Here is an 18,548-nt window from a genome sequence, read left to right as displayed (position 1 = left end):
TTTTATATTGTAGGTCTGTAATTCTTAGAGTCTAGTAGACACCCCGGGCATGATAAAGTTTGAAACATGAAATCATAAATTATAATATAATAAATAACTATAAATTATTATAAAAAATAATAATATAATAATAATAATAAAATGAATTTCCCCACGATTCATTATCGCTCAATTCTACAAGTGTTCTAATTTATTATCTCTGTTTTCTAGCTGGTCTAAAACCACTTTTGACGTAAAGGGCCACTTTTTGGTTGCCATGGACAATCTCAAGTTTCCAGGCAGAAAGAACAGTATATATATAATATAAATGTGCATGCAGGGCATGGGACAAAGCATTAGGGACAAAAGGGAGGTGAAATGATTTGATACAGTAATGTAATCTGTAAGATTACAGTGTACTGCATGTGTTATGTATTGTGTACTTTTTGAATTTCTCGCAGATCTCCGCCCCCATACGTTGCGGTCCTCGCAGGGAACGGAGCCCGGCACACAGAGGCATCGGGCGGAGGACAAGTCAAAGCACACAAGGGGGACATCGCAGGATCCTGGTGACAAGGTAAGTAACCTGCACCAGGATCCTGCAATGCAATCCCGAGTGACTCGGGGTTACCGCTAATGGTACTGAAATTTCCCCCCCGAGCCACACTCGGGAATACCGCCAGGGAGGTTAAATGTCATGCCTGGGGGGTGTCTATAGTATGCGTGTAAAGTGGCACAGTTTTCCCCGTGTTTAGAACAGTACCACAGTAAAATGACATTTCTAAAGGAAAAAAGTAATTTAAAACTGATTGCAGCTGTAATGAATTATCGGGTCTCGGCAATATAGATAAAACTCATTGAAAAAAATGGAATGGGTTCCCCCCCAGTCCATTACCAGGCCTTATGGGTCTGGTATGAATATTTAGGGGAACCCCGAACCAAAAATAAAAAAAAAATTGTGTGGGGGTCCCCCCAAAATCCATACCAGGCCCTTCAGGTCTGGTATGGAAACTAAGGGAAACCCTGCGCCAAATTTTTAAAAAATGGCGGTCCCCCCTAAATCCATACCAGACCCTTATCTGAGTGTGCAACCTGGCAGGCTGCAGGAAAAGAGGGGGGATGAGAGAGACCCCCCTCCTGAACCATACCAGGCCACATGCCCTCAACATGGGGAGGGTGCTTTGGAGTAGCCCCCCAAAGCACCTTGTCCCCATGTTGATGGGGCAAGGGCCTCATCCCCACAACCCTTGCCCGGTGGTTGTGGGGGTATGCGGGCGGGGGGCTTATCGGAATCTGGAAGCCCGCTTTAACAAGGGGACCCCCAGATCCCGCCCCCTATATGAATTGGTAAGGGGTACATTGTACCACCCCTATTATTTCACAAAAGAAAGTGTCAAAAATAGTAAAAAAGACAGGAGACACTTAGGGACAAGTCCTTTATTTAAAAAACATAATAAAAATGTCCTGTGATGTCCATTCATCTTCTATCATGCCACTGACGAGCTGAAAAAAAATGCAGCACCTCCGCCTCCATGGGAGGCTCCCACCTAGTGATGCTTCTTTTTAGTGACAGCTCTTATATAGCTGAGGGCGGGGCCACCCGGTGACGTAAACGGGTGACCCCCTCCCCCTGACACCTCGTGATGACAGAGGAAGGCTCCTGTCTTTTTTACTATTTTTGACACTTTCTTTTGTGAAATGGTAGGGGTACAATGGACCCCTTACCAATTCACATAGGGGGGTCAGGTTCTGGAGGTCCCCTTGTTAAAGGGGGCTTCCAGATTCCGATAAGTCCCTCGCCCGCATACCCCCACAACCACCGGGCAAGGGTTGTGGAAATGAGGCCCTTGTCCCCATCAACATGGGGACAAGGTGCTTTGGCTGGTGGCCTGGTAAGGTTCAGGAGGGGGGTGCTCTCTCATCTTTTCCTGCAGCCTGCCAGGTTGTGTGCTCATATAAGGGTCTGGTATGGATTTTGGGGGGACCCCTACGCCATTTTGTTTTTTAAATTTGGCGTGGGTTTTCCCTTAATTTCCATACTAGACCTGAAGGGCCTGGTATGGATTTTGGGGGGACCCCAATGCAATTTTTTAAAAATTTTGGTTCGAAAATCTCCTTAATATTCATACCAGACCCAAAGGGCCTGGTAATGGACTGGAGGGGACCCATGCCGTTTTTTTCAATGAATTTTATCTATATTGCCGAGACCCGACAATTCATTACAGCCGTGATCAGTTTTATATTACGTTTTTCCTTTAGAAGTGTAATTTTGCTGTGGTACTGTTCTAAACACGGGAAAACTGTGCCACTTTACAGGCATACTATAGACATCCCCCGGGCACAATATGTAAAGGAATATTACATTTTTATTGTTTCACTTTAAGCATTGTTAAAATCACTGCTCCTGAAAAAAACTGGCATTTTTTTAAAACTTTTTTTTGCATTGATACATGTCCCCTGGGGCAGGACCCGGGTCCCCAAACACTTTTTATGACAATAACATGCATATAAGCCTTTAAAATTAGCACTTTTGATTTTTCATGTTCGTGTGCCATAGACTTTAATGGCGTTCATGTATTTTTCCAAATTTTTTGCCTGTTCAGATGTTCTGGTGCAAACCGAACCAGGGGTGTTCGGCTCATCCTTAATGTTCACCCACTGACACAAATTCTGGCCATGGGAGAGGCATGGGTAGGTTGTAGCCATTTAAGAAAATTTAGGGACAAACCCAAAGCTGTTTAATGTTCTACATAATCAATTGTTTTTTCTACATCCACAATCCTAGTGTCCACCTGGTCATGGGAGGCCTAAAAATTCATGAGCAAAAATTTTGTGTTAAGTTAGGTATTTTACCAGCCATAAAGCCCATTTGCCCCATGTGCATAATGGTTTGGATAACTTGGTTAAGCCTGAGGAAAAGGATTTTCACTGAAATGGTAGCATCTAATTCTATTAAAGATATAGGTTTATAGAATACCAGATTAAGAGAGTCTTTATTTGGCTTAGGGATAAGAATAATAATTGCTTCAGAAATAGATATAAGAAGTGTAAAATTCACTTACCGTATTTATTGGGGTATAACACTCACATGCGTATAACACGCACTTTAATTTTAAGAGGACAGCTTCAGGAAAAAAAACTTACATTTTAAATAAAGAATTTTGAAGCAAAATAAGGGTCAGTGCCCATCAATGCAGCCTTATCAGTGCCCATCTGCAGCCTCGCCATTGCCCATCTGCAGCCTCGCCGCTGCCCACCTGCAGCCTCACCATTGCCCTTTATTGCAGCCTGATCAGTGCCCATCTGTAGCCTTACCCACCATTGCAGTCTGATCAGAGCCCATCTGCAGCCTTGTCCATCATTGCAGCCTTGTCCATCATTGCAGCCTGATTAGTGCCCAGCTGCAGCCTTGCCCATCATTGCAGCCTTGTCCATCATTGCAGCCTAATTAGTGCCCATCTGCAGCCTTGCCCATCATTGCCGTCTGATCAGTGCCCATCTGCAGCCTTGCCCATCATTGCCGCCTGATCAGTGCCCATCTGCAGCCTTGCCCACCATTGCAGCCTGATCAGTGCCCATCTGCAGCCTTGCCCTTCATTGCAGCCTAATCAGTGCCCATCTGCAGCCTTGCCCATTATTGCGGCCTGATCAGTGACCATCTGCAGCCTTGTCCATCATTGCAGCCTAACTAGTGCCCATTTGCAGTCTTGCCCATCATTGCCGCCTGATCAATGCCCATCTGCAGCCTTGCCCATCATTGCCGCCTGATCAGTGTCCATCTGCAGCCTTGCCCATCATTGCAGCCTGACTAGTGTCCATCTGCAGCCTTGCCCATCATTGCAGCCTGACTAGTGTCCATCTGCAGCCTTGCCCATCATTGCAGTCTAATGAGTGCCCATCTGCAGCCTTGCCCATCATTGCCACCTGATCAGTGCCCATCTGCAGCCTTGCCCATCATTGCAGCCTCATCAGTGCCCATCTGCAGCCTTGCCCATCATTACAGCCTAATCAGTGCCCATCTGAAGGATTGTTATTGCCGAAATAGACAGGGCTGAATCTCCTGTGTACTCGGCTCGGCCTGCAGTCACACCCAGTCCCGCCCCTTGGCCCAAATCCTATGATGGACATAACACCGGTCCAATGGGGGGACATCAATGCTAGGAGGCGTGACTGGGCGTGACTGCGAGCTGAGCCGAATCTTGGCACTGTCTATTTAGCTCGTTCCCACCTTCTCCTCCGAGGTAGCCCTATATTGGCGTGTAACACGCACACATGATTTTCCCCTGATTTTAAGGGGGGAAAGTGTGTGTTATACGCCGATAATTGCGGTATATGCAGATTCAGAATACTTTATTAATTCTGATGGGAAATTATATTTTTCCCTTAAAGCGAGGATGCAAAGGGGAAATGTCTCTGTGTAAGTGGCATAACTCAATTGGTAAGCTAACGGTGTGGGGGCCTCAGCCCAGGCAAAATTAGAAATGGCTGTCTAGATCTCAGTAGGAGTAAGAGGCACTTTCTGGCAATCTATGTCAAGATATTTCCTCAGTTGTGTGAGAGGCGAACAGCTGCTGGTAAAAGGAGACAAAAACTTGAAGCAGTTCCTGTGATAACCATGAACTTACCACATCTCTGTCTATATCCAAAATCCCCCTGCTGCTAAAAGGACAGGCATTTCTTGGACTTAGCATAGTCTAACATGATAATAATTAAAAGTTGTAATTTTAATGGTGCAGGGACAGGTCCCAAGCAAAAGCACTAGTGACAGCTGCCAACTCCTAATAAGTCAGTTCAGCAGCAGCAGATGTATATTAAACTTCTTTGATCAATGAAAAGTGCAAGCATATATTTAAAAGGTTTTCCAGAACACCAGTGGCGCAAACATGTCATACTTACCTGCTCCGTGCAGTGTTTTTTTCCCTCTTCTCAGGTCCCTTGTGAGCACTCTTAGCCCCTCCCTCCTACCGAGTGCCCCAGAGCACAGATTGTTCCAGATCTGCGACTCTGCATGTCCATTCACACACAGCGCCATGGCTTGGCCCCACACCCTTTCTCTCCTCAATGGCTTACTGGCTGTGACTGACAGCAGTGGGAGCCAAAGACTCCCGCTGCTGTCTTAGCCAATGAGGCCAAGGCTCTCATGCACATTCCTGGATTGAGATGGGGCTCAGGTAAGTATTAGGGGGCTGTGGGGGGCTACAGCACAAAGGAGCCTTTAGTACCACTTTAAGAAATGATGGGGTGCATCTGGAGGCAGGGCAAGTTGAAATTACATGCATTCCACTTTAGCATTACCCAGCAAAAGGAAAGATCTTACAACAATTATGGAAAATAACCCAGCAGAGGAAGGTGAAAATTGATGTTCAATGCAGGAAAAGACCTGAAAACAGCATATTTATTACATTAGGAGTCTACCATAGATTCAACTTGCAACATGTGGACATAAGGAGTCAAGATGTGATGATAAGTCCCCTCGGAGTGAGAATGTGTCCAATTTAAACCAGGGTTTAATACTATAATAAAATCTCCCAGCCAAATCACTTAAACTCCACAGTAAGAGAACATGAAGACCACCCCCTCATGCACAACTTACATATTAAAGGAAGGGGGCATAGAAGGCCAATATCACCAGTGGGAGCCGCAAATAATGTACCATAGGAAAACATATTGTCCCTGCTGGTCCAACGACATATGATGTAACATAAAATGAACAAATGCAAGTATAAAAATAGAACCCCCCCAAGAGGAGGATGTATGGGTTGCATGATAGTCCCAGCTCATCCGTAGTTTACTGAGAGAGTATTGGGTCACATCAGTCTTTCACGTCTTAAGGAAAGAAAGCATAGGGGAGTGCTTAACTTGGTGACCCCTACCTCTAACATTCCACCTAATAAATATAAGAAATCCCAAGGCAAATTAGAAAATACGATGAACAAATATGTATTTGCCTGGAAATAGACCTTAAGAAGGCTTAAGGTTTCGGCGCTTCATGGTTCAGAGGTGAGCGCTCCATACTCCTGCTGAGACCACTGCTAAATACATATAAAAAAAACACCCCAGGAGCTCCTACCACTGTCGTCCCAACTGCTGACACACCAGGGAGCCTCTATGAACTGTTTTGTAGATTGCTCCCGGGCCCATTCATGTGACAGGTCAGTCAGAACCTTCGTAGTGGTCAGTAGACATCACTATGGCTGACACAGCAACCGCAGGCAGGCACACAGAGGAGACCTCACCCCTCCCATCTAGCTCAGACAAACAGTGCATGGCTGCAGCTCCTGCAGAATCTGCTGATCTAACCTATGCCCGCATTACTGAAGCAGTAGCTGCAATTCTCACACCCACCATGGGTATGGAATCTACTTTTTCCCAAGGCATTGCCAAGCTCTACAGGGAACTTGGAGCACAGCTACACTTCATACAGGAAACAGAGCAGAAAGTGTCCTTTCTTGAAGAGGAGATTCAACAAACTGCCAATGATGTACTGTACATACACACGAGAAGGCCCTACAATTTCTACAAGATACAATTGACTATTTGGAAAATAGCTTTAGGAGGAACAGCCGCCAAATTATTGGTGTTCCTGAATCTTTCAAGCCTGATTCCTTGTTGTCACTAAATTTCTCTACTATTCCTAATGCGCTAGGGATAGGCGCACCCTGTCTAGTGGAACAAGCCCACATAATAGGACCTCCTGCTGAAAATTTGAAATCACCAAGATCGGTCATCGATCGCTACTTGAATTATGCTGATAAATAGCTATACTATAGACTAGCTAGACTATTCAGTGGAAGTTACCTGCAAACGTAAACCTCTTTTGGTCTGTACTGCTTTATTTCAACAATATATCAAATCAACGTATCAAATTCACGTTCGCCTATCCTGCTGTTCTTCACCTCACAATGCCAGAGGGTGAGTGGCTGACATTTCACTCACCGTCGGAAGTGGAACAGTTCCTAACCTCTTCCAACTTACACTTCGAGGAAATATATCTGTTATTTCATTTTTATTGCTTAATATTTTTTTATCTTTTAGGAAATGCAAAAACATTTGTTTTTGTTTTTATTATTTAAATCAGAGTCAAAAGTATATAGAAAAGAAATCTTTCCTTTTCTTTTACTCCTACTTTACCTCTGTACAATTTTGTGAGTATTAAGCCTCCTACACATGATCTGATTGTTAGCAGGGGATTGTCTGTTGACAGACTGTTGTCCTAAAATCTGACCATTAGTACGCTCCTTCTGACAATTGTTGTCCAACTTTCGGCCAACAAATGTTGGATGGCAGGCTAGTAAATTTTCGTCGGACAATGGTCTGTTGTCTGATTTTCGCATTGTCAGTACACAAGTCCGTCACACAAAAAAGTCAAAAGTACAAACACGCATGCTCGGAATCAATGCTCACCAAACACAAAATTAGCAGAAGGGGCCCAAAGGGTGGCACTCAAGAGCTGAAATTCCTCGTAGTACATTACTATGTTCGTGTTTGTTGGCTGACAATTGTGTACCGTTAGTATGCAAGACAAGTTCCCAGCACATGCCCTTTGGACAAAAATCAGATGCTCGGTTGGCAAACAATCAGATCGTGTGTACGAGACTTAAATATATGTTTTGTGAACTGTAAAAAATGTTTTAATCCCTTGAAAGTGTAGGGCACAGATTTACAACCGATGTGCAGCAACATTTTTGTGCATCACAGCAGCATTAATGGGAAAGGTAGTCTCTCCCAAGCTAGGAGAATAGAAAAATTGAGTGGGATCCTAAGTCGATACAGTACTCCACATAAAAAACAGATAAAAGATATGAAACAGATTTCTTTGTGTATCATGATGTTACATTGCAAAGTTTACTTTTCAAAGTTTGCATGATTAAAGTTACATATAACAAACTTTTGCAAATTTATTTATGATGGAAGTATACAAACCAGTGCAGACTGTGCTAAATCTTCACCAATCATAATGCAACTACTTATCCATTTTTCATGTACTATGTATGTTAAAAAAAATCATTTGAAAAACATCTCTAATGGTAACTCACAAGTATACAATTTGATTTTTTTTTCCTTATCTGGCATTTAGAAACATCATTGCACTGAGATTATTTAATAAGTCTTCAGAGTTAACAGTGACTAGCCAAAATATGGAGAGTGTTTTAAACGCTACCATAGGTTTATTACAATCATTCCAATTTATACAGTATAACTGAGTAATATAAGCACTCTAAAAACAAAGCTTCATAGACAATACACTGAACTAAATACATGATGGAAGAACAAGATATGTTCATGTTTCAGCTCACATCTACTTCTAGTATTTTATAATTTCCTGATCTGTTACAGAAACATTAACAATGTACTGGTACAGAGAAAACCATCTGTGCATCGTCTGTAAGCTGGAGTTCAGTGCCTGCTCTACATACCCAAATGCAGGTCCAGTGCCAGGACGCTGCCCTCATCTTCATTATAACACAAAATATGTTGAAAAAAATTGCATAAAACTCACCTACTACCATCTGACCTGTCAGATGCCCATTCTGGTTCCTTGCATTAACTGTTACATTTCTATCAGACTGTAATATCAGAGGACTGTCCTGCAAAATAGAATAAAGATAAGATTTCAGTGTAGAATAAATAAAACATTTGCATTTAGACTAATGTGTACTGAGTGTAAAGTAATAAATAAAGCAATGACAGACAAGTAAATAAACATGCAAAGTAGTGTAACACTGTCCATCACTGCTGTCTATTATCACAGACATCACTCAAGAGAAGGGGGCACTGATTAGGGAATAGTAATTGGGTTGATATGACCAGCATATAAAGTCCTGTAAGTATTTTCACACATTAGGTGTATTATGTTTGAGGATCAGCAGAAAAAAATACTTTTTATTCAGTATACTTGTGCACGTTCCCTGCATCCAATGATTGTTCTATTTAGTATTGTATTTTTCACAAAGCTCCTCACAATTATTTGCTGTAACATTTGGTGGTTGTTAAGTTGCAAAGAGAGTTCTGGGAATATTTTCTTAATATGTTAAAGAAATAAGTTCTTTTGCAATTTTTCTTAGAACTTTTGGGGAGGTGGTGAGGAGAGATTGATACACAGTACCACTGATCTTGTTTCTCAACCACAGGGCATATCAGCAATTCATTTACTGTAGCTATTTTAAGAGTCTTATCTTCCCAATGTCTCTCCTGAAACTTTGGACCTTTGAACCCCGATCTAAGTACAGGGAAGAAAAGGCACATGGGTCTAGTGTCAGAAATGTCCTGGGATCAGTCCTAGATGCAGCCTTCTCACTGGACAAGGTACCTGCAGCCTCAGTCTTGCATGCAGTGTCTTTTCCCCTGACCTGAGCTATCCTCTGATACAGAGCACTGCTGACTCTCCTATGATGTAAAAAGCACTTTAACATCAGAAACAGAGCTAACAGCCGATTCAAGACAATGCTGCAGAAGGAGCTAGAAACAGTAATGAACAAACTTGCTTCTTCAATTGATGAACTAGGAAACAGCAAAGATCACCTGTCTCACTGAAGTACTAAATTATTTAAACACTGTACAAATCAGAGTTCCATCATTTTTATTTACACTTGCTCCAGAAACAAATCAACCCTTTTATTGGGCCTTTTAAAAAATCCAGTGCCCCCTTTGTGCACATAGATAATGCTTGGGTGTCTCCAGTATAGGAAAATATTACAAAATTGAACTTCACAACTCACAACCCTAGATCATTCATCTGGTGGTCTCACGATTGTTTCAGCACTTTCTGAGCATGTCTTCTTGAATTTTTTGGGATCTCTCAGACTCATATCTTTTGAATATCTTGGTGCCCAAAGTCCCCTTTCTTTTGTCCAGAAATGGGAGCAGAACATCAGTCACTAACCAAAACTGGAGGATTGGGGAAAAATCTGGTCCAGAATAGTGAAATGTTCCTTTAATATGACTATTTTGGATTAGGCTTACAAGGTTGTCTTTTGGTGGTACTGAGTACCTGAGAATACCTCAGAGTACCTGTGAATAGCTCATGTTATCTTGAATTACAACAGATTTTGACAGTTTATTCGGCCCATTTAGCGCAAGTAGATTGGAAATCAGGTAAGAGCCTTGGGAAGTCATCTGCAGGATAATACTCACCTTTTATAAATGCTCATGAAGCACTGGGCTTTCTCTAAAATGTTTGATATGATAGATTACTGATTATTTTATGTAAAAGGAAGATGGAAAACTGCATTCTGAGATTGTAGATAGCAGCTGGCACTCACTGGACATATAGTGTAAAATGGTAAAAAATAAATAATAATGCAATGCTCATAATGTATACAAATGTGAAGAAATAATAACGTGCATGAACAAGTATTGGATCAACTATTGTGACAATAAAGTCATCAAACTAGTATAATGCATACAACTTGCAAAATATAAAGTCCATCAACAAAATAAAATCTGTGCTGTAATCAATAACACCAAATGCTCATGAATGCATTAACATTCAATAAAATTCAATGGGAGTTCAATAGAAAATAGTCCACCAGGAAATTGAAATCCTTGAAGTGAAGATGAAGATACCCATGTGAAAGCACAATAGAAAAACATTTCTCACTTATTGTGTGATCCACCACCATAGAGTTGAAAATGATCACGCTTACCAGAAAATGCGGACTCATATACTGGTGTGTATTGAGTCATACAAGCATTCGCGACTTGATACCTCAACCTTGTCCAGCTGTATCAGATGGATGGTCTGTGGTCACCCTGTCACCGACTGAATGGAAAGTTGTTTTATGCAGTTTTACACTATGTTTGGTCATTTATTCCCTACATATATGTTCGGGAGTGACCCTTCTTATTGATATCTGCTGTACATTGGGAGCATGTTTGTTTAAAATGGAGCCTCTCCATTCAATTGGTGACAGGGTGACCACAGGCCATCCATCTGATAAAGCTGGACAAGATTGAGGTATTACCTCACTATCGCTTGTTTGATTCAATACACACCAGTATATTAGTCCACATTTTCTGATAAGCATGCTCATTTTACTCTATGGTGGTGGATCACACAACAAGTGTTTTTCTATTGTGCTTTCACATGGGTATTTTCATCTTCACTTTAAGGATTTAAACTTCCTGACAGACTATCTTCTATTGAACTCCCATTGAATTTTATTAAATGTTCATGCATTCATGATCTTTTGGTGTTATTGATTACAGCACAGATTTTTTACCATTTTATTTTGTTGATGGACTTTATATTTTTCAAGTTGTATGCATTATACTAGTTCAATGACTTTATTGTCACAATAGTTGATCCAATACTTGTTCATTGCACGTTATTATTTCTTCACATTTGTATACATTATGAGCGCTGCATTATTATTTATTGATTATTCTATGTGCCTGAGATGAAACCTGTCTTGTTTAAGATATGTGGAACAGTCCATTAAAGTGATTATAAAGTGTTTTTTTTTTTAGAGTAAAAATAACAAACATGTCTATACTTACCTGCCCTGAGCAGTGGATTTACACAGCAGCCTGCATCCTCCTCTTCTCAGGTCCCTCTTCGGTGCTCCTGGCCCCTCCCACCTGTTGAGTGTTTCCACAGCGAGCTATAAGGACACCCGAGCTGAGCCACAGCTCCCTGTGTCCATTCAGACACAGAGCCTTTCTTTTCTCATCGGCTTTCTGACTTTGATTGACAGCAGCAGGAGCCAATGGCACTGCACTGATGTCTCAGCCAATGAGGAGGGGAGTTGAGCCGAGTGTCTCGTGCAACATCGCTGGATAGAGATGGGGCACAGGTAAGTATTAGGGGGGCTGAGGGGTGCTGCTGCACACAGAAGGCTTTTTATCTTAATGCTTAAGGATAGAAAACCTTCTGCTTTACAATCACTATAACAGAATTTGATACTCACACTCCAATCTGTAAGTACTTATTACTATGGTTTATTTTTCTTGCATTCTGTTTTTTTATAATCTTTCATTTATTAGTTTTTATGTCAGCGCACCTTTGTCTAGCCCTTTTGAAGTTAGGAGGGAGGACTGATAACTTTTTGTAATATTGTTGGACTTCTTTACTAGTTACTATGTCATTGTTAGCCTGGCTGGGCTTTGTTGTCTGCTGGCACTGCTTCCCATATAAACCTGGTCAAAGTTGTCCCCCTCTATGGCCTGATAAAGGAGCACTCATGCTCTGAATGCATGCCACTCCCCCCCACTGTGATCTTCAGGAAGTGACATCTCCTCTCTACCCAGCATACCCAAGCCAACCAGGAAAACCGGGAGCCACTGGGGCAGCCGAGGACAGTGCAAGAGGCACAGGGTACAGCAGGACTGGATCAGACACAGTAGCTATTAGGGCTTGATTTGCTCTTTTTAACAATATCATTGTGAGTTTCCAATTTTTAGTGCATTAAACTGCTGGTCTTTTTATGCTAAACTTAGATGACACTGTGCTCCTTTCTTCTTTTTGTCTTTCACATGCAGAGCCACTTGTAGCTCACAGAATTAGCTGCCACTGGCTTAATCTACTATAGTTGAACTGATATCCAGGACTCATGTTACCAACATATTGGAGACTTTTTTTGGGCTCTCTTTTCTTAGTGCACAAACAACCTCTTTCTCTGTACACCCACCTTTTACAACCTTATTTTTACCATACAGAAAACATTCAAAAAGGTTTCAGATCTCAAGAAATCCCAGCTAAGAATTATACCTAAAGCTCATGGTACATTAGGGTGATCAGTGAATTGAAAATATAGGAACACATAGAAGAATAAGAAATGAGACAAACAGGCGCATGTGGCACCCAAAGCAAATCTTTTTTTTACCCCCAAGCATCATACAAAAAAAAAAATGTCAGTAATGATTATGAATTAAAATGAATAAAAATAATGTCCCAGCCTCTACTCAACACACTCAAGGCCTATGTGGGCCTCGGAGTTCCTGTCCTCCATATGCACTACAAAGCAATAACTTTGGATCAAACCAAAAAGCTATGGAACATGTCCTCATCACAATCTTGGACCCTTATCGAAGCAAATGCCTTTGCCCAAACCCCTTCACTTTTATTGGCTGCCATCTGGCTGGAATACCTTCCTCCCAACACTACATTAGCCACCTACATTATCCACTTGGAGATCGGTTCTACAAACCTCGAGAGGACTACATGTGAAGGACCTTCACCAACTCCCATTATCAGCCTTTTAATTCTTATCACCAGACCTTCCACTTCAGAATTAATCCTCATAGGGTCTTCGAAATATTGGAGACCTGTTCCAACACAACCAACTCTTATCCTTTCTCCAAATTTAAGACTGTTTTGCCATCTCCTATAAGGACTTCTATATGTACTTAAGGCTTCGTCATATACTTACCACCATCCCAACCTCACACAACACTTGGACTAAGGACATCCTACAATTTCTTACCTCAACCAACAACAAAACTTGTGGCATATCCTATCTTTACGGCCTGCTAACAAAACCAAATTTTGGAGGAACACACCCCAACTATAAACTACTGGGAAACCAAGTTATAAATCCAGATCCCTCCCCTTATCTGGTACTGAGAACTTCGCTCATCTACCATGTACTCTAAAAACATTTCCCACTGGGGAACCTCAAATAAAAATTTGTATAGGTGGTACTATACCCCTGTGAAATTGGCTTGAATGTTCCTGACCCATTCTAGCAAATGCTGGAGAAATTGTGACATGGATGGACATATTTTCCGTATTTGGTGGGCATGTCCATCTATAGGCGCTTTCTGGATGGACACACTTATTCAGGATGTTACTAACCTACCCACTGAGTTAACCCAACAAATGGCTCTCTTAGGACTAGGCCTCTCTAATTGGCCCTCACCCCATTATTACACACACACTCATTGCTGCCTGGTTATATATTGCCCTGCACTGGAAACAGGTCTGTCCACCTACTCTCCATAGTACCATTGATATCCTCAAAGACCACCTAACAATTGAATTTCTGTTTGCAAAGGCACAGCTGACACTTGATCAATTCTATCACCACTGGTAGCTCTGGCTATCAGATCATAGAGCTCTGCCTCGTCCTTGACTAAATTATCAGGTGTCAACTATGACGGTCCATCTACTGGAATGAACTGAGCCATTTGGGTTTGACTACTGAAAAGCTTATTATGCTACTTCACCTTATACTACTGAGCACTTGCTTGCTCATCATCTATCTCCTTTCTTCTTCCCCTCTTACTTCTTCCCCCCTTACCTACTCCTTCCTCTATTTTTTATGCTCTCCTCTTTGGGAGCATACAAGGGGTCAGTACTACACATGTTGGTATACGCCTAGTACTGTAATCCCTAACTTTAATGTTGATGTCAATTTAAATAAAATAAATAAAATAAAAATAAATAATGTCCAAAAAAGAACACAAACTGTGAAACCTGTAAAGTCCCCTGCATTGGTAAACAGTAGATAAATGCTGTCTTACATTGGTGATCAGTGGAGGAATACCCACTTACATTAGTGGTCAGTGTAGTAAATGCATTAGTGGTCAGTGGAGAAGAACCTCATCTTAATAGCCATTAGATAAATGCTCCTGGTCAGTGGAAGAATGTCGTCTCGACAAATTTTAACTTAAAGGAGGTTTGGCTTAGTGAATATGGTGAAGTTTCACTTTGCGAAGAATACCCAACAACATAGAAGGAAAGAAAAAAAGGCATTTTTCCTCAAACATGCTTGGATAATGGAATTCAGCAAAGTTTCACCTCATTCCCTAAGCTCTGGGTCAAATTCTCTTGCAAAGTGTCTTCTTAGCAAATCAACCCTTTTGTATCTAGTATGTTTCTGCCTACTTTAAAACAATAGACATATATATATATATATATATATATAAAATAGGCGCAGCGCTAGAAAATGTCCATAGATCCTTTCTGATCATCAATAGAAAATGTTAATAATAAGGTCCATGTGGTACAGCAGAAAATCGTATGGGAGAAATTCACCACCCAGACACTGCCTCTTACCCTACTCTTTGGACCCTTATTACAGGGTTCAAATAAGCATTGTGTGGAAGAAGGAAACCTCAAACAGCCATAGACCACCAGACAACGGCAAATATAGCAGCCTGGAAGCAGGATATATAACACTCTCCTCACTCGATCCCCGTTTTCATACCGTTGAATCCATGTATATGAATTGGCCCATGAAATAGAAGTAAATGCGCCTCATAGTGTAGTAAGCTTAATAAAACTGCTTTATTAAAAAAAACGCTATGGGGCATGGTCCTCCCATGCCTACCCGGGTAATTGACTCCAACACCTGACAGGGAGAGCTGTACTCGCAGCCCAGATCACATTAACTCACCAGCACTGTCAGTCACCGTGAGAGACATACTCATTCCAGGTGTCCCTGTATCTGCCAGGATGGACCCAGTGCTGTCTCTGCAAGGCACAGTGAGTACATTACTGACCCCCATCCTAGATGTATGGCCCCCACCATTTTTAACCACGGAACAAACACTATGGTCCTTTCTGTAGAAATTGCCCACAAGAGCTGACTTTGAAATATTGGCAACCAGAGTGGAGAATGCCCTAAGAGGAGAAGTGCAGGGACTTAAACAGAATGTGTCAGTGCTTGACTCCCGGCTATCTGTTGTAGACAAAGCCTGCAGTTCCACATTCCAAGAGGTCCATACCTTACAATCCTCACAGAAGGACCTTTCAGAACAAGTCATCCAACTGCAATTATCACTCAATGACTTGGAAAACCGTAGCCGGAGGCAAAACATCTGACTCCGGGGGATCCCGGAGTCAGTACTACAAGGAGATCTCCGATCAAACGTGACCTACATTTTTAACAGATACCCAAACAACCCACCAGATATGGAGGTGATTATCGATAGAATGCACCGGACCCTTGGTCCTTAGCCCTCTATACCTGACAGTCCAAGAGATGTGTTTTATGTCGTTTACACTCCTACATTCTGCCACTGGCAGGTTACTATATACCCATTACCCTGATTATCTTCTATTCGCCTGGACTAACCATTTTTGGTAAACAATTGATATGACACTATTATACTGTCTCTTCTAGACTCTCTCTGGTTGTCCCTACTGTTCACTATCTGGTCCCATCAAGAACTACAGCAACCTGCATCTTGTGTCTCTGTGTTGGAGGGCTTTGTGTATATGCCCCACTGGTGGGCCTCTCCATGCCACCTCAGCTCCCATGACAGGCCATTATTCTGGCCTTGGTTCCACACTCGCCACATCTCATCGCAGTTATCCATGTACTCAGGGTGGGCTCTATTGCCCCATCCTTGATATATTATATTATAACCAGACCAATTAATTATACCTCCCTATATTCTGTAGATACCCCAGAAGCATCAGCCCCTGATGAGTGTTCCATACACAATACGCGTTGGGCAACAGGGATGCAGATATATATATTGTTTTCAACCTCCTAACATCTATTTCCAAACAATCATGGTCTTACTGATTTTTGAATATTCTTATTTTTCCTACAATGTTGTTCAGATGATATGTATACATATGTTAATTCATTCCATGTCATAACCTATCAATTCAGACCACTATGTGGCGCTTGGTTGTTATGCACTGTTGTACCCTTGATGCCTGTATTGCATGCGCGCATACTTATGTGCGGGTAAATATTTATTGAATCACATTTATTACAATGTTTTTCTTGCATGCGGTTTCTGTTTTTTTAGATGTATTATGAATTTTATGATTAATAAATTTGTACCTCTATTGCACTTACCTCACAATGTCTACATCCTCATTCAAAGTCCCACGACCCCTCTCCTTAGTTCATAACTGGTTTAGAGACACTGCCGGAGTGCAGGGGACCTCCTATAGTTCACCTACGATTTCCCCCTCGTCCTGGATCTAGGATCCACTTGAATACCTTACACTACACAGTCCTCTCAGTGCTCTCCCTTTTATGGTTTCAACTCCACAGACTTCTACTTTTCACCCCCCCTTTTTTATTTTTATTTTTTTTATGATTAAGTATACATATCCAGCAATTGTTTTTTTTTCTTCTCAGCTACAAAGTGTTGTGCCTCATAACATGAATTAAATTAAAAAACGTGTAGCGCTGTCAAACCATGACCTTAATGATCAAAATGCAAAAAAAACATCTAATATAATGCAATAAAGATGAAAAATGTGAAATAGGGAAAAAAAAAATATTATTAATAATAGTCCAAATGTCACAATTCCACATCCATAAAGTGAACTCAAAATGTGTGCTGCTCCAATGTTCAATTGGTGAAGACACTCAGTGCTCCCCACAAGATAGACAGGGTAAGTATATCTGCTTACCAGATTTTTAGACCCAGCCTGCTTAATTGGATGCCACAGGTGTATATTCCACAGCTATCATCAGTTAAGGAAACTCAAGAGTCCGGTCACACATTCAGCATATGAAAGAGGAAGATAAACTCATTGCGCAACATTCTTCTAAAAGCACACAGGAGTTTATTAAAAGTTGTACTTACAATAAAAACAATAAAATTAGGCTCAAAAAGGAAACAACCTTACTGCCTCACAGAAGAAGTCCCATTGGATGAAACGTACATCAGGCTAGGCACGGAGCAGTGGTGACGTCCGAACACCCGTGGAGGGTGCTGGACAAACGAATGTTTCTACTTATATACTTACCCTGTCTATCCTGTGGGGAGCACTGGGTGTCTTCACCAATTGAACATTGGAGCAGCACACATTTTGAGTTCACTTTATGGATGTGGAATTGGGACATTTGGACTATTATTAATAATATATTTTTTTCCCTTTTTCACATTTTTCATCTGTGACAGACTCACCCGGGACAGAGGCTATTGGAGGGGACTGAAAGTGAGCCTTTTGCCAACAGATTATGGGCCCTGGATTTTAAGGGAACAATACTCTGCAAGGTGAATTAGAAATCCAGTCTGATCTGTACTAATCAGACTCAATCGTGTATATATGTATATATTGTATGTTGTCTCATTCTGTTGTGGACTCTTTGCTGTGGTCATTTGGGATGTGTGTCCCTGTAGAGGGAGGGGGGATTCCTCCAGCAGCCCCCCTGCTGATAAGACTGATTCATACTGTTGGGACACATACTGTGAGGAGATGCTGGTGTCATCAACTCCAACTACCTGTCTTGTTCTCTGCTATAATGTGTTTAATGTAAATGAGTTTAGTCTGGCTTACCACAGGTTCTAAGGGTATTCCACACATTGTTGTTTGTTCTAATTAACCCTGTGTTTAAGTTTATGGTAATGTGTATTGAATAGTCACCTAGTCTGGGTAAATGATTTAGTAAACTAGCTCATGTTAATTAGGTTACAGTTGTATTGTTAGAGGAGGTTCCAACTGTGTCACGTACCTGGTAGGAGTCTGAAAGGTCAGCCTCTCTTGTATCTCCAATCCAAGCCCCACTGGAGATGGAACAGATGGTGGCAAGGATCAGGAGGAACACGAGTGCCTGTGAATGCTGCGTGCAGAACTTGCCGGAAGTGTTGCAGACTGGGAGGTGCAGGCAGGGTTTCTGGTGAAGAGCTGGAACCAGCAAAGCTGAGAGGAT

The 18,548-nt window shown here is 41.7% G+C and overlaps 1 protein-coding gene across 5 annotated transcripts in view; it reads right to left on the bottom strand.

The window, feature by feature from the left end:
• The window catches only part of SGCZ (sarcoglycan zeta), a 2,017,576-nt gene that overhangs the window by 202,889 nt on the left and 1,796,139 nt on the right, over positions 1–18,548 (bottom strand). For all 5 annotated transcript variants that reach the window (XM_073608275.1, XM_073608266.1, XM_073608288.1 and 2 more), the window contains one exon: positions 8,480–8,567. In XM_073608275.1, coding sequence (XP_073464376.1) covers positions 8,480–8,567 — 88 coding nt within the window. The remainder of the gene's footprint in view (positions 1–8,479; positions 8,568–18,548) is intronic.

Source organism: Aquarana catesbeiana, linkage group LG01, assembly GCF_042186555.1.
Source record: "Aquarana catesbeiana isolate 2022-GZ linkage group LG01, ASM4218655v1, whole genome shotgun sequence".
NCBI lineage: Eukaryota > Metazoa > Chordata > Amphibia > Anura > Ranidae > Aquarana > Aquarana catesbeiana.
The sequence above is the reverse complement of the archived record's forward strand: the minus strand, read 5'-3'. Positions and strand labels throughout refer to the sequence as shown.